The sequence below is a fragment of the Gopherus flavomarginatus genome, chromosome 3 (assembly GCF_025201925.1).
Source record: "Gopherus flavomarginatus isolate rGopFla2 chromosome 3, rGopFla2.mat.asm, whole genome shotgun sequence".
Classification (NCBI taxonomy): domain Eukaryota; kingdom Metazoa; phylum Chordata; order Testudines; family Testudinidae; genus Gopherus; species Gopherus flavomarginatus.
Window position 1 is genome coordinate 194,163,495 of NC_066619.1, and position 16,816 is coordinate 194,180,310.

The 16,816-nt window shown below is 43.0% G+C and overlaps 1 protein-coding gene across 2 annotated transcripts; it reads right to left on the reverse strand.

Annotated features, from left to right (window-relative positions):
- Window positions 1-1,005: 1,005 nt before the first annotated feature.
- On the reverse strand, window positions 1,006-14,613 carry LOC127047834 (uncharacterized). 2 transcript variants are annotated; one of them, XM_050946684.1, is made up of 7 exons: window positions 14,562-14,613; window positions 10,814-11,080; window positions 7,112-7,171; window positions 5,876-6,010; window positions 3,455-3,601; window positions 1,905-1,965; window positions 1,006-1,693 (listed from the first exon to the last, which is right to left on the reverse strand). In XM_050946684.1, exons 2-7 carry the CDS (start codon window positions 10,976-10,978, stop codon window positions 1,590-1,592), a joined length of 672 nt encoding a protein of 223 aa, XP_050802641.1. In that variant the 5' UTR covers window positions 10,979-11,080; window positions 14,562-14,613; the 3' UTR covers window positions 1,006-1,589. The 2 variants fall into 2 exon arrangements, with proteins under 2 accessions (XP_050802641.1, XP_050802642.1); XM_050946685.1 differs by lacking the exon at window positions 7,112-7,171.
- Window positions 14,614-16,816: the final 2,203 nt, after the last annotated feature.

Here is a 16,816-nt window from a genome sequence, read left to right on the forward strand (position 1 = left end):
GATGGGCCTACCTTGTCCTTTCTCTTGTATTTGTAAAATGTTTTCTTACTAATATTTATGTCCCCTACCTAGTTTAAGCTCATTTCATGCCTTGGCCTGTTGAGTTTTGTCCTTACATGGTTGTGTTGTTTTTGATACTCATGATCTTCTTAATTTAACCTCATTTTAACATTTTGTAGGACTCTCTTTTTGAGTTTCAGATAGTTGCTGTTCTCTTGGTTAAGTCAGTGTGGTGTCTTACCATACTTCCTATCTTTCCTCCACATTAGGATAGTTTTCTCTTGTGCCCTTAACATCTCTTTAAAAAACTGCTAACTCTCAACCGTTGTCCATATGAGAAGTAATAAATGTCCCAACTTCCTGAGCACATTGTAGTTCTGCTGGTGAGTTTGCCATTTGAAACAAGTCTTTTATGTTGACAGTTCCAACCTTCCACACATCAATATTAACTATCACACTGACGTTCTCCTGAAGGTAATGTAGAAAGTAACCCCTACTACAAAAGTCACCGTAGAGATCCACAAAGCATCATGCTTCTTGGTATTGATGTTCACCCTTCTATTAGGTAACAAAGCCCTAAAGCCGTAGAAGTATTACCCCACTGCACAATACATTCAGTTCCAACAGCTGACTGCTTTCTTAGCCTAAGGGTAAGTGGAGCAGAGAGAAGGCCGATCTTATTAATGATTCAACTTCTACTCTTTATGAAGGAAGTGGGCAGGGATGTCACTAACTTGTCCATAACTATTATTCCAGGCCTGGATCAACTGAACCAGCTTGATAGCCACCGCAACCCTTAGCACGATTATGACTTAGGTAAGTGATAAACAGGAAGTTGTAGCACATCACAAACAGGACTGGCTGTTGTGAATAAGAGTCCCATCATGTTAAGACAAAATAGGATTAAGTAGATTTCTGGCTTGTGCTTATTAGGTGTTCATTGATAAAATATAAATAAGATTTAAAAACAAAAACAAAACTGAATCCATAGTTTGACAGAGGAATTTCAAGTTTTAATACCAGACATTTTAGCCTGTTCCCCAAGAAAGATGGAAGAAGATGGCTGAATATCCAGTGCAGTCCACAGAAGTAAGAGAAATAATGTCTAACCACAAGTGGCTCCTTCATTCTGGTATAACTTGTTTAAAAGGTAGAAAAACCAAGTTATATTTGAGAAGAATGTAGCTACATTAACAAACATTTTAAAACAGTCAATATGATTTCACATTTGAATGCTCAAAGCTAGCACTACTAAACTGAAGCTGCAAGACAAATTCCATTATCATCTAGGCTTAAAATATACATCTCATATAAAAGCTGCAGAGACTGATTCATACATCCCAGAAGAGATGAGGTATTTTAAACTGTGCAAGACTTAAATCAGTTTAAGAACCTGTAAGATCTTTTCATCCATGAGTGCTTAGACAATTGCACTGCCATCTTTGCTGAACTTTCTGTGCATTCAATAGTTCCATGTTTAAAGAATCCAAGAAAAAGAGCACAGATTGTTTTTTTAAAAACTTTAAAAAAGGTAGCAAAATATAAAGTAAGTTCTCCAGTCTATTAGCATTAAAATTCTTAGTTATTCTTCAAGCAAATCTGATGTAGGGAGGTGGTTTGGATAGTTCTTCCTCTGCATCCAAGTCTTGATCTGGAAACTGCACTGAGGAATTAAAGATTCTGTTCCCATGACCTACATGAGAGGGAGAGAGAGGGGAAAAAAGATACGATAATGGAATATACTGTAGCTGCTTGGGCCAAATCCTGAGTTCCTTACTTTGTTTTCAGTCACTACCAGGATTTGGCTTGTAATACATATTCAGTAGATGATACTGTATGGAGTGATCACCTTAAACCCCAAAATGATCTCTCTAGGAGTTGGAAGGGAGGAGAAAGTTACTTACTTTGCACAGTGCAAACCAGTTCCACAGTCTGCTGCGGATCCTCAGCAGGTTGTAACCATTCCTACAGATGAGATTTATATTTTAATCTTTCCATTGCTAGTCAAACATGGATGATGTTCTTATGCAATCTTATAATCCAGTTTAGAAATTATCCTTGAGAGTAAACTTTGAATTTGTGTGTACAGTAGAACCTCAGTTACGAACTGACCAACCACGCACCTCATTTGGGATCAGAAGTACACAATCAGGTGGCAGCAGAGACAAAAAATAGCATATACACTACACTACTGTGTTAAACTACTAAAAAAAGGAAAGCAGCATTTTCCTTCTGCATAGCAAAGTTTCAAAGCTGTGTTAAATCAACATTCAGTTGTAAACTTTTGAAATGACAACCATAACATTTGTTCAATTATGAACGTTTCAGAGTTACGAACAACCTCCATTCCCAAGGTGTTCATAACTGAGGTTCTACTCTAGTTTATCTGAAAGGAGGCTAATTTTAATGTACTAGATTTAAATTTCATTGCCTTTTCTCCCAAAGGAGGGTGTAGTTTAACATGTGGAATTAAATAGTGCCATTCATCACTTGATTTACATGTCGTTTTTGACATGCATATATGATAGCCTGATACTTTATCCAAATTCCTTTTCTTGATATGTCATGTAGTCAATTTTTATTTATATTCTGGTAAAATAGGGGGAAAATGTGATTTTGTACAAGTTGTTTATTCAATCCACTAGAAGTCCTCCTTCCCTACACTAATTTAAAAATCAGGAAAGTGAGCTAGAAAACTGGAGTCACAATATTCAGAGAGATTTTATAATACATAGCTCAGATCCTTAATGAAATCTGCTTGGTCAGTGATAGTGCTGGTTGAACGTTTACAGAGTTTGCAGTTTTTACACAAAAGAGGGACAGTTTTCCTGAAAATTGCTTCTTTGTCCTGACTGGCTCTACTGTAGTGCATGCACACAGACAAATAAGCTTAGAGAGGTATTTACATTTAAATCTAGTACATTAAAACATGAAGTCTTACTGGTATGAGTTTGGGATGACACTTTACTCATAGTTTATGCAGAGCATCCAAAACAGGTGCTAGTAAAACCTTTACAAATCATGATGAAGTTTGTATTTGCTATAGTTTACAGGAAGTGCAGAGTTTAAACTTATAGGGTTATTTTATCCATCAACTGGTACTTCAATTGTTTTTGTAAACCAACGTGCCCTAATACAGGCCTCAAAAGGAAGAGAGGCGATTACTAAGACACTTCAGAAACTTCTAAAATGCCTTTCCTCATCTAGCATTACAAGTTTGATGTCTTGTGATCTACCAGGACTAGGACAATAGTCTGAGAGCATTAGGAAGAGGTATCCCCAGCTCAAGGTCACAAAGGCACATCTTACACTCCAGGCATTTAAAAGAAGATATCAGACCTGCCTTTCATCAGATAAGCCAGTCAGATACACTAATCCACACAGTTTTTCCTATGTACCACATGTGATGCAATAGAATTAGAAACTAATGTTCAAAAAATCAGCACTTACATACCATTCCAGTTACATTGTCATAACATGAACAACGTGGAAGACTTCGGCAGCCCATGTAAGCAATAACTAGCACAATGAAAGCACTGCAGGTAGATGCAATTAACATTGCTACATTGGCTCCTTTGACAAGTTTATCAAGCACAAACTTCTGTAATAGAAAAAGGAAATGTCAGATGGCTCAACAATGCAGGCTGTAGCTTTAAGTTATATTCCAAAACAAGGTTTTGATTAGTGACTGAAATTCTTTATCTGTAGTGTATGTCCTTTTTCCATTGTAAAAATCTTTACTACTTTTACATGTCAACGGGGCAATACAATAGTTCATTTTAGTATTGATATACTTTTAAATCAGTAACATCACTGATGTTGAGGGGAGACATTTCTCTTCTGTATTTTTTTTTTTTTTTTTTTACTACCCTCTGCAGAGGCAACAATAATTTCCTATCAATTTTGTACTATATAGTCAAGTTTGAAATTAACAGGAATTTTGTTTAAAGTTCATTGTATTTAACACTTTGTTCCAACACAAGTGCACACCAGCATTGACTAATGTCAGCTTTGGAAATAGTTTTACTGATGCAGCAAAGGTACAGCAAAGTAAATACTGAAGGATCATCCCCTTAGATCAGTGGTCTCCAACCTTTATACACATAGGGTCACTTTTTGAATTTAAGTGCAACCCAGGATCTACCTGGCCCCTTCCCTGAGACCCCACTCCATTCCTCCTCTTCCCCCCCACCCCGTGGGTCTCCATTGCTTGCTTGCTCGCCTTACATCCAAGACCTCAAAGCATTTCAGAGAGATGGGTACATTTTCTTTTTACACTTTACCCACCTTTTACAAATATGCAAACTGAGGTGCAGAAAGGTTAAGTGACTTGCCCAGAGTCATACTGCAAGCTTTGATGGAGTTGGGACTCAAGCCCCTAGACCATAGGCGCTGACTCCGTGTGTGCACTGGGGCTGGAGCACCCATAGGGAAAAATTGGTGGGTGCTCTGCACCCACCGGCAGCCAAGCTCCCCCCCCCCCAGCTCACCTCTGACCCCTCCCATGAGCGCGCCGCGTCCCCGCTTCTCCTCCCAGAGCTTGCCACTGCCAAACAGCTGTTTCGCAGCGTAACAAGCTCTGGGAGGGACGAGGGAGGAGTGAGAACACCGTGTGCTCAGGGGAGGAGGCAGGACAAGGATTTGGGGAAGAAGTCCAATAGGGGCAGGGAGGGGACGGAGTTGGGATGGGGACAGGGTCACGCATCCCCGGCACCAGAAGTTGGCGTCTATGCCCTAGACCAGTGCTTCTCAAAGCCAGTCTGCTGCTTCTTCAGGGAAAGCCCCTGGCGGGCTGGGACGGTTGGTTTACCTGCCGCATCCACAAGTTTGGCCGATCACAGCTCCCATTTGCCATGGTTCGTCGCTCCAGGCCAACGGGGACTGCAGGAAGCGGTGCGGGCCAAGGGGATCTGCTGGCCGCCCTTCCCACCCACAGCCCCCATTGGCCTGGAGTGGCGAACCGCGGCCACTGGGAGCTGCGATCGGCCAAACCTGTGGACACAGCAGGTAAACAAACCATCCCAGCCCACCAGGGGCTTTCCCTGAACAAGCGGCAGCCCGACTTTGAGAAGCACTGCCCTAGACTACTCTGCAGTTTAGTGAAGATGCTGAGTTATCTTGTAATTTGTTTTATAACAAGCTAATGGCTTCCCTTCCTATCCCATTCAAAGATATTCATTATTTGAACTTGGAACAGATATTCTAATTTCTCAGTATTTCCAATCACAATACGCCTCAATCTTGGTTGGTGTTCCTATGTGTTTCCATAATCCAATAAAATTGTATGAATGGATTCTGTGGCCCAGAGGGTAAACGGGTTTTAGATCAATTTAAGTTAGAATGTTGACTGTTTTGATCTTCACTGTTCCTGTTCTCCTACACTCAATTTCATATCAAGGACTATCGGTACCAACTCTCCAGTTATATAGGCTACGTGCTGTAATAGCCACCAAGTACTCCCATCTCATGGAGAACATCTCCAAAGTATTTATGTTCTGCAAGGCAAGAACCCAGATCTTCACCATTGCATGTTCTCTCTATGGGGAAGACCCCATGTTCCTAACATATTTTGACCACTGGGTTCCTTGCTATTGATGTCTCCTAGGATAGAAGTTCAGTATCCTAAGAATTTCCACATCCGAGAAAGCCGTGGTCCATCTATTTCTGCATTCTCTCTTGGACAATAGCAAGTACCAGGAAAATATTATACCGTGATTCTCCAAAGAATCACAGAGCTTCCTGCATTCAGCAATAATAAACTGATTTTAGAATTGTTGGTGTATGCCTAGTTTGCACATACTGAAAGGAACTACGAAGTCTGGATTGCATTTCTACAAAAGGAAGCGCAATTTTGTCACAAAATACTACCGCTTACCGTATGAATAACATGAACTGGCTCATGTGTGAACATCTCATCTTCTTCACCATAGCTTAAAGTTAAGGAAGCATAGACAACTACAATGATGGTGGCAAAACAAGAAAATATAGAAGCTACTATCATTGCATTCACCTGTATAGGAAAAAATTAAAGGCAAATATGGGGGTGGGGACAGGAAGAGTTAGTGCGTTGTCTATTTTTCCTTTAAAATTAATAAGCCACTCTGAAATATATTAACAATCAGACCTGAATAATTTCAAAATGTTCTGAACACCACCCATAACACTGCAGTAATTATATTCTGTTGAGGCTGGTTTGAAAGATAGACTAAAGCCATATGAAAGCCCAGGACTTTGCACCAAGATATCAGTGCATCAGGAGCTCCCCACAATACTCATTACTATGTTTACCAGCTGTTTCCCCCCCCCCCCTCTCCTCTTAAGGGATCCACAATTCAGGAATCTCTTGTCTGATTCACTTCCTTTTATGGGGAAAAAAAAAAGTCTACCTCGCCCTCCAGATCTAACTTGCCAATTTTGAGTCTTTGATAGTAAGAGGGGCAAAAATTAGGATCATAATAGAAAATCATTTGCAGCAGCTCCTAAAGCTTTATAGTGATAGATTGGTAACAAAGGACAGTAGCAAGAAGAATTATTATGAAATCATGGTCAAGTTCAACAAGTGTCTCCAAGCCACTACCACCTCTATATTATATGTGCCCTATAATCTTGACCACAGAGATGTTTGTTTGTTAAAGCAATTAGATTAACTAAAACCCTTTTAGGTCTTTTAGCAGTTCACTCATTTACAAATAAGAACATATCCTTTTGGAGTTTGACTAGCCAGAAAGTCAAGAAGCAAGCTCTTTACACATTCCATTTTAATTCCTATCATACTATATAGTTCAGCAAAACAGATGAAATTTGTGAAAATATTTCTCTAGTACATTCAAGAGCAATTGCTAGAAAATACAGAGCTTGAAGGGATCTAAAACCAGTTAATAAGAAAAATCACATGTTCTGGAGTAACTGATCAGCAAATGCTGCCAGAATTTTCATTTTTCTATAGAATTTAGTACTGCTACGCAGAACTCAGAGTGAGGATCTCGCAGCAGGATTTAGAATTAAGTGTGATAAAGTGAACCACACCACTACCAACTTAATGTTGCTTACACAAGATGTATCTTGTCACTCCTTCACCTACCCCTTAAAAAAAAAAATTCTACAAACTTACAAGAACTGGATTTTTTTTCTGGGAAGAAAATAAAGCCAGAATTCCAGGAACAGCCATGACCTGCATGTTAAAAATAAACAGATGATTTTGCAACTGGAAAGAAAGTATGGTAACAAGTTATGCTACTATATTGGGTATGACAAGTTTCAGAAAAATATATTCCATAAAGAGCCATTGTGAATAATAAGGACTCAAAGTTCATAGTTCCCACACAGAACGAGGACCTTTGCACCCCACTTGATAATAAGAATGAGCCTATGAAAAGAGCAGACTTTTCTGCCACAATAACTGACGTACTTCAACTTTCTTGGTTGTAACAGTACAGATCCTGGAGTTTAAGGAATGACATTGTCACTTCTTTAGAAAATGAAACATTCTGCTAGTGAAAGTTAGCGTCAAATTAGTAGTTGTTCCAGCCTTGCTTTATAATTTTGGAATCAGATTTCACATTTCAGCAGTGTTACATTTCCGCTAGCGTGAAAAGTGTGTAACTAGCACATAATATTCCAGGGAATTAAGGGCCATTTGCATTAACTGAAAGCTCTCTTTAGTACATAACCTACTATCTAGGACAATTTATGACCACATGTGTCGACATATTTATAAATTATATAGTAGTTTAAATTCCATCAACCTTTATAGCATATGCTGAAGGTATTACGGAGAGACTGTAGATAGCTCTCCATTACCACAAGTTTTGGAGTTCTAACTTTGCCAATGCTCAGCCAATCCACCTGAAATATTCCATGTATGCTCCTGTAATGAGAATGTGTATAGTGGGCTCGGGAGAGGCATATATCAAAGTAGTATTTTGCCATTTTAATACTGGTTTGTCATTGACATGTCATCTTAAGCGTCTTGGCTGAGAAACTCCAAACTTGGTTTCTTTAAGTGGACTCAGTGAGGACTGGTTCCTCTGACTATTTTTGGTTACGCCTGTTGGCTATTTGAGGTAGTCAAGCTGAATTTGTAGACCTACAGCCACAGTGTCTGCAACAAAACTATTCATATCTTAAAGCCTGCCACTACCTACCTACCATTGTATCTGGAATTCCTGTTTTCTAAAGCTCATTCCATGCTGCAGCCTTGTTTGGCTTAAGTTTGGGAAATTAGGACATGTTCTGTCATTTATGTAAATATGGTAACATCAATCAAAAATGCAAATTAGGGTATTAAATTACTTTCTAAAATCTCCAGTTTTCTGAACTTTCAGGCTTTAACAGCAAGCCAGTGCCAGCACTGGAACCCAGATCTTCTGATTTCTAGTTACATTGTACTTCAGTGTCAATGACTGTGACCCTGACTAGGCAAACAGAGGATGACTGCACGCATAGACCTGCTGAAGTCACTGATGACATCAGAGCAGGGCTGTATTCTGGCAATCCCAGTTTGGAGGGGCAGAGACCAAACAGTTCTAGCACCATTTATAATGTCCCAGAGACCAAGCCCAAAGGAGTACACTCTGGTAAGAGTGACAAAGATGAGGATGGGGCAGAGTATTGGCCTGGTAAGGCTGAGGTAAAGGTGGCAAGCCTCTTGCTTCAGGACTTAAGCCAGTCTAACTAGTAGAGATCAAGATGAGCCCTAATCTGTGGGGTGATTATCTTACCGCTAAATTCTTACACCTTCCTTTGAATCATCCGATGTTGGCCACTGTCAGTGACAGGATTCCAGACTAGATGGGCCAGTCTGATATGGTACATATTGCAACTCCTGTACTGACAACACCAAGAACAGCTTTGAATACCAATAACATGCGTCAAGGTACCAGTGAGCTACTAAAAAGTTGCTCACTCCAACACACATTAGTAGTTCCCTGCTCCTTTTGTGAAAGGAAAGGAGCTATTACTCAGGGGGTAGGTATGAGTCCAGGATGAAAGAGGATGCTTTGGGTCAGCAGCTTCTCCAGTAAATTGGATGGAATACATGGACAATGAGGAGGGGAGATCTGGAGACATGTAAGGAACAGGGGGAAAACTAATAAATTTTGTACTTTTAATATTTTGTTTGTATTTTTAGGCACGATAGAACAAAAACATTCCCCTAATAAAGCTTTGTTAAATTTGAACTGATATTGTCAATGTTTGCCAGTAACTTAAAGGATAAAAAAATTATTATAAAAGGTGCAGCAAAAATAATCTGGTGGAAGTCAAGTAACTCACAATAAGGTTATATTTACCCTCAAACATTGGAAAGCATGGAATAAAGAGTTGTGCAGTCACCATATAAGGTACATTTGGGGTATGCAAAGATGGCAGGAATGAAAGGACAGAGTTAAACTCGTTTGTGGTACCCTAGTGCAGTGGTTTTCAAAAACTTTTCTGGTGACCCAGTTGAAGAAAATTGTTGATGCCTGTGACCCAATGAGCTGGGGATGAGGGGTTTGGGAGGAGGTCAGGGATCTGGGCTGGGTGCAGGCTCTGGACTGGGGATGAGGCATTTGGAGTGCAGGAAGGACTCTGGGTTTATGGGTAGCTCAGAGCTGTGGCAGGGGGCTGGGGTGTGGGAGGGAGTCTGGGGTGCAGGAAGGGGCTCCAGGTGTGGGGGCTCAGGGCAGGGGACTGGGGCATTGGGTTGGAGTACAGGGAACAGCGCAGTGTTGGAACAGGTAGGAACTAGCCTGCCTTAGCTGGGAAGCACCGCCAATGGGACTTTTAACGGCCCCGTCAGCAGTGCTGACCAGAGCCGCCGCAACCCAGTCTGAAAAAAATCACTGCTCTAGCATACTTTTTGAGGAAAGCTTTCTGGCTTCCATTCCCATCCCCCTCCACATTACCTCTCCTGCCCCCAGCATTAAACCCGTATTAAAAGATGTGCGTCTTTGGATTATCTACACTTCTAGGATGAAATCCTAGCCACACTGCAGGCAATGGAAGTTTTGATAATTACTTAAATAGGGGCCAGGATTTTACCCCCAGGATAGTTTATTTAAGAAGTTTTACACAAGTTGCACTTCATTATCTAGTCAGAGCAGGTCGTCAGGTTACTAGAGAACTATTCTTCGAAAGCAGTAGACAGACAGAAAACCCAAGAAGGCACCACCACTGTGCACCAGTGACTCCTGATCATATTATGCTGTAGCAATGGCATGTTACTTTTGAATAGTAGGAATATTTTCATATGGGAAACCTTATGAATATGAGCTGCTCAGAACACCTATAAAGCTTTGATGCAATTATTAAGCTTTCATCCCTAACCTCAGTGAAGCAGGGCGGTGTTGCCCCTAATGATGAAGTTAAAACCAATTAGGGTATTGTTGTACTCTTACTACAGTTCATTCTCAATGGAAAAGTTCAGATGTGTTATGTGGACACTGAGTCGATCTTACGAAATGAAGGGGTCCTCTGTGTCCCACCACTACACTGAAGCTCAATATAGTTATTAGCTTTATACATTTTTCTTTTGGTTGCAACTTTTAACATGGCAACTCTCCACAGCCTCATTTTCTAAATCATCCCATGTCTCATGAAATAAAAGCTGAATTACAGTTTGTCTTGTTATTCTAGTCCCTGCTCACCTCGCAATATCCCCAAATCGTTTCCCAGTACCTCTCCACTCTTGTGCTTTCAGAGCAGTGGACAAATACCAGATTCCAAGAGAGGTGCTGGAGAAGAGTCAGGAAGTTCTCCTAGAGGGAGCCAACATCTGAACTATAACCCCCAATAGGATAAATAAATAGAAGAAGAAGATATGCAACTTTACCATTCCAGCCCAGATGGGTGCTCTGGTTTTACTCAGTGCTGATTCTGTTCTGAAGGTGCCATCCATTAATCCACTGATGACACACACTGCAGCAGAGGCTATCTGCAAGAACCCCAGCACAACCATACTTTTCTGGTTAAAGATGAAATATCTGTAGCGATCCATTACAATGAATCCACACGTCAACCTGTGTGCGCACACACTCTGTGTGATCTTAGGAAGAAGCACAAGGATCCTTCAGGAAGAGAGTCAGCCTCACTGTTTTCCCTAAACAGAAAGAAGGTGCAAGAGGATTAGCACTTCAACAAGCATCATCTGACAAATTGTTGACATACCTTGCCATTAATAGCATGAGGATCTGCTATAGTAGCACAGCGTCAAACATTCAGCCTTGCCATGTACACGGAACTTATCTTTTTATGGTTGCCAGAAGATGTTGGGGAAAATACAAGAATGAGAAAAGTGGAAGCCAAATTAATTCACACACCACAAAAGCTTTGTTTTTAAATGCATACATTAAGGTGTTTCTGGATATAGAGAATTACCTTGGCAGGCAAATCTTACTGATAACCTCTGCTGTCAATTTTTTCCCCTTTAAAATTATCATAGTAGTACATGCAAGATCCAGTTTATTCTTAAGCTTTGTTTAGAAGCCAGGTTTTGTTCCCTTTCAGCGATGACTTGAGGGGTCACTCCTTGGACCAAGAATCAGTGATTATACTGCTCTAGTGTATAAAAGAAAAGAAAACTGCTAATGACTTTGCTCTAACAAGATGCAGATTGTAGCATGTTTTCAACATGTTTTAAATACATCGTCTCCATGTTAAAAAACTGTTGCCACTAACGTTACAATACTATCCTACTGTATGACTAAGCAATACTTAATGCATTTAAAATGACAGGATTCCAGCTAGTTCATCACCTCCACAAATCCAGGGTTTAATCTACTACTGTCCTGTCCTGACCTAACTACAATTAAATGACATTAAGGAAGCTAAACATTTAAAGAAGTTTAGATTCCTAGTATGAATACACACAATATTAGTGACATTTCAGCCTGTAAGCTTGCTATAGAATAATGTTAGTTGACCTTCCTAGTCAACCCCAAAATACACACACACATACACACACACCCCAAAGAACAACGTCACAGGAGTTCTCGAACTTTATGGTCCACATTTTCACAGAGGGTCGCATGAACCTCCTGTTCATAATTATGCAAACTACATCCCATTCCTTTGACAACTACAGCAATTACTTATGTGGACAGTTAGCTAAAGTACTTACTTTCTTAATGTCATCTTAATACAATTCTGTAACTGAAAACACAGAGCTGCCTCACGTGATCAGCCACCTCTCTACTCACAACCTGCAAGTACTCTGTAGACCACAGTTCAGGAACTTCATTTCTATAAGTCGTTGTTTTAGCTCAGTACTTCCAAACCAGGAAATAAACATGGACATTTGTCTGATCACATTCATATATGTTCACCAACTATTATAATAAAACCTACAGTAAGGACCCTCTCCAATAGCAATCCCCTCTTAACAGTTCTACAGTGCCTACTTTAAACAAGATTTCCAGTACAGTTTAGTTTGACCTTCAGAATCCACCACAACTAGACAACTAAATTTTGCTCATTCTGAGTGTGTCAGGAATATTATTGTGCTATTGTGAGAGAAGCTGAAAATGAAACTGGTGTGTTGCTTACCTTGTAATTTTCAGCTCAATCAACATTACAAAGTTACAGTTTTAAATCTAAAAAGGTGTTAGTAACATAAATGAGGAATTTTTTAAACCTAAGGACATTCCTTTAAGGGAAAGTCACCGTTGAATGACACAAACTACCCTTGTCCCCAACACAGAAAGTCAGGCACACAGCTCAACATTTCCAGTGTCCACTAACCTAGGAACGGAACTAGGGAGAGACAGTGGATTCTCCCATAGTACAAAATATTATTGGGTCAGACTTATTCTCCCTTCAGCACCAGTTTTGTGGGGTAAGGCATGTGATCATTTAATTTTAAAGAGGATCTTAAAATAGTGGTACTCATACCAAACTGTTGTCAAGAATGTAGTGCTGGTATTTGGAGCATTTAATGTCATGTTGTTAAAAGAACAGTCAAAATTAAATTTGAGGGGAAATATTTTTTTTTACATATATCTTTAAACAAAACTTTTTAGACAATCAGTAGTGATGCTGAATTGCTTCACCTTACAGTTTTCATTTCCCCCCCCACCCCGTAGTTATATATATATTAAAGTCAACAAAAAAAAAAAAAGAAATTCAAACGCCCACAATCTTTTTAGATACCTTATTGTGCCTAGGTGCTAGGAGTGTCTCTAAGGCTTGGTCTACACTGTGTGTGTGAGGGGGGTGTTGATGTAAGATGCGCAACTTCAGCTACAGGAATAGCATAGCTGAAGTCAACGCATCTTATTTCAACTTACCTCCTGTCCTCACGGTGCAGGATCGACAGCCGCAGCTCCCCCATCAACTCCGCTACCGCCGCTTGCCCTGGTGGAGTTCTGGAGTTAATGGGAGCACATTCGGAGGAATCGATATATTGCAGTGGATAGTCTGAATGTACCCTAAGAAATATCTGGTGGCATCTTAAAGACTAACAGATTTATTTGGGCATAAGCTTTTGTGGGTAAAAAACCGCACTTCTTCAGATGCAACAGAAGTGAGGTTTTTCTACCCACGAAAGCTTATGCCCAAATAAATTTGTTAGTCTTTAAAGGTGCCACCAGACTCTTTTTGTGGACACAGACTAACACAGCAACCACCTGATACTCTAATAAGGGTGATTTTTAAGGCCCTGGTATGCCTAGACAACTAATTAAATTAGCTGTCCACTATGTTTTGGCTCTTGTATAGAAAAGCTTTACTTCCAGAAGAGATGACAGGTTTCAGAGTGGTAGTCCTGTAAGTCTGTATCAGCAAAAAGAATGAGGAGTCTGAAAGAGTCACACCCACACAAACAAAATGTTTGTCTGGAGTTTAACTCAGAGTAAGGCAGCCGATCCAACCCATGCTAAACCTTACTATACTGAAAGTCTGTTGCTCTCACAGAAGTCTTATTAAAGCCTCGTCCTAAGGAACGGCTTGAAGGAAAAAGAACCCAGGAGGGCTGGAAAGGTGACTCATGTTCTTCCTACTGTAGCAGAGCTTTCTCTTTTAAGGACACTCCTGTGTCACTTCAACGTGAAGGAGAAAAGAGCAGCAGCCGGGTGAGCACACAGAGATGCAATATCACTCAGACCATGCTGGATTTGGGGCGGGCGGGTGTGGACTTTTGGGACTAGCACTGTGCCAGGCGAGAAAGAAAAGCCGGCACCGTCGTTCAGCAAAGGCTCTAGCAAGGTGCTGGAGGATGGGGCCCGGCGCCTCGGAACGGCAATGAATTACTTCGCCCTCTTCTGTAAGCGAGTCCGCCGCGTGCCTGGCCGCCCCGAGCCCTGCGCCAGGCTTTGCAGCTCCGCCTTCGCTCATGCAAGGACTTGGCACCGGAGTCACGCACCCACCCCGGGGAAGCGGAGGGGCCGAAGAGGAGCGTTGGGCTGACAGCCCCGGACAGCAAGCGCCCGTCGGGGCCCAAGGAAGCTGGGGGAGGGAAGAGAAGCGCGCACGGAGCCACCCGAGCCGGCCCGGTGCGCGTCCCGAAGGGCAGGGGGCAGTGAGCCCGAACCCGACCCGGACAGGCTCACGGGCCCCCAGCCCGCCGGGGGAACGAACCAACTCACCCGCGCAGGCAGCAGCGCCCCAGCCGCCTCCTCCGCACAGCGGGAAGCCCCGCGCGGGCGGGCGGGGGCACCTGAGCAGGTGAGTCACCGCGGCTGCTCCTGGCGGGGGGCCGCCCTCGCCGCTGGCTTTAACCCCTGCAGTGCCGCGGCCGGCCGGGTTGCAAAGGCGCCCGCCCGCCCCTGCCGGTGCTGCTCGGCGGCGCAGGTCGGCCCCTGCAGCCAGCCCTGCCCTGCTCGGTGCTCCCCAGGCAAGGGATTGCTAAGTGCCGGCTGGCTAGCGCCGAGCTGCAAAGCCCGGTGGCCAGGCGCTCTGGAGAGCAGCGCTGTTCATTTCACCAGCTCCAGCAGGCCAGGCTGCCGATCCAGGGCCTGGGCCGTTGGAGGGGAGCAGCTCACTCCTTGAATACTGGGCGCAGGTCTGGTCTCCCCATCTCAAAAGCAACGTATTGGAATTGGAAAAGGTACAGAGAAGGGCAACAGGAATGATGAGAGATGTGGAACGGCTTCTGTCCGAGGAGAGGTTAAAAACACTGGGACTTTCCAGCTTGGAAAAGAGACAACTGCTGTCAGATGATAAGAGGTCAATAAATTCATGCATGATGTGGAAAAAGTGAATAAGGAAGTGTTATTTACTGCTTCAGCTAACGCAAGAACCAGGGGTCACCCAATTAAATTAATAGGCAGCAGGCTTAAAACAAACAAAAGGAAGTAAGGGGGGGGGTTGTTGGGAAGGTCAATTCCTATTACATCAGACCATTAAGCACTGGAATGGGTTACCTAGGGAGGTGGTGGAATCTCCTTCCTTAGAGGTTTTTAAGGTCAGGCTTGACAAGCCCTGGCTGGGATGATTTAGTTGGGGATTGGTCCTGCTTTGAGCAGGGGGTTGGACTAGATGACTTCCTGGGGTCCCTTCCAACCCTGATATTCTATGATCTATGAAGTACTTCTTCACACAATGCATAGTCAAACTGGGAATGTTGTAAAGACCAAAACTACATCAGGGTTTGAAAAGAACTAGATAAGTTCCTGGAGGACAGGTCCACTGACAGTTATTAGCCAAGATGGTCAGGGATGCAACCCCATATTCAGTGTCCCTGGCCTCTGACTGCCAGAAACTGGAAGTGGACCACAAGGGCTTGATGGATCATTCCATGATTGCCTGTACTGTTCATTTGCTCTGAAGCACCTGGTATTGGCCACAGTTGGAAGACACAGGATTCTTTGCTGCTTTTGTTGGAAGACAGGATATTGGGTGAGAGGGACCATTGGTCTGATGTACTATGGCCATTTTTATGACATTCTAATGCCACTGCAATGTGCTCCTCACAAGCAAGCTAGGGAGATTGTGGCATGTGCTGGGTTGGTGAATTGCTCTAGGCCCTGCATGCAGAATGTTCATGTAGATTTGCTTTTGACAGCTTGTCACACACCCCTCACACCTGTCAGCTGAGCCAAGAGAGTCCCAGGCTAGCAAGGGAAGCCTGGAGAAGGCACTCTTGGAGACAGGCAGGGCAGGTAAAGTGTGATCCCCGCTTCTCAGGCAGCCTTACAGAAACTCCTGGGGCAGAAGCTAAAAGCAGCCATGCCCCACTCCAGCAGACTGCTTCATCTCTTAGCTCCAGCACTGGGCGCACCGCTGCTGTCCCAGCAGGCAAACAGCAAATATATTCAGATTGTTTACTGGTGCTAGGTCTGGTTATTGTGCAAGAAAAGCTCTGCCCTGCCTGGAGGAGCATGTGGCCAAGCACTTTCACAAGAGCTCGGTGGGAAGGTTAGAGCCTTCCTCTGCATAGCAGGCCTGTCCGTGCAGCCCCAGCACCTGGTGGGGCGGGAACCATGGCCAACTGCTGTTCTCTCCATCTTGCAGAACACACAGTTCTAGGCATGGTGGCTCTGTAATATGCACACAACCCTCCCCTGTGCATGGGGGGAGATCACCATTCTTGTACATTTGGGACCCATGTCCACTTTGTGCCAGCAGCACTAATCAGGTATTTCTTCCAAGGGGGCAAATTCCAGTCCTTCCCCCCATCCCATTCCAGTCCCCCCATGTCCCCTCCCTTCCTCCTACAGGGATTCTAGGTCTCCACCCAGCTGGAATCTCCTCTTACCCCTCACCCAGCAAATAAGCCAGTGCCATCAGGAGTCAAGTTCTTGGCAGACTCCCCTGCTCACCACCATCCAGGAACAGCCTTCCCCTGTGCCAGAGAGGTGCAGCCAGGCCAAATTTAAGTGGCATTGGAGTTGCAACCTGG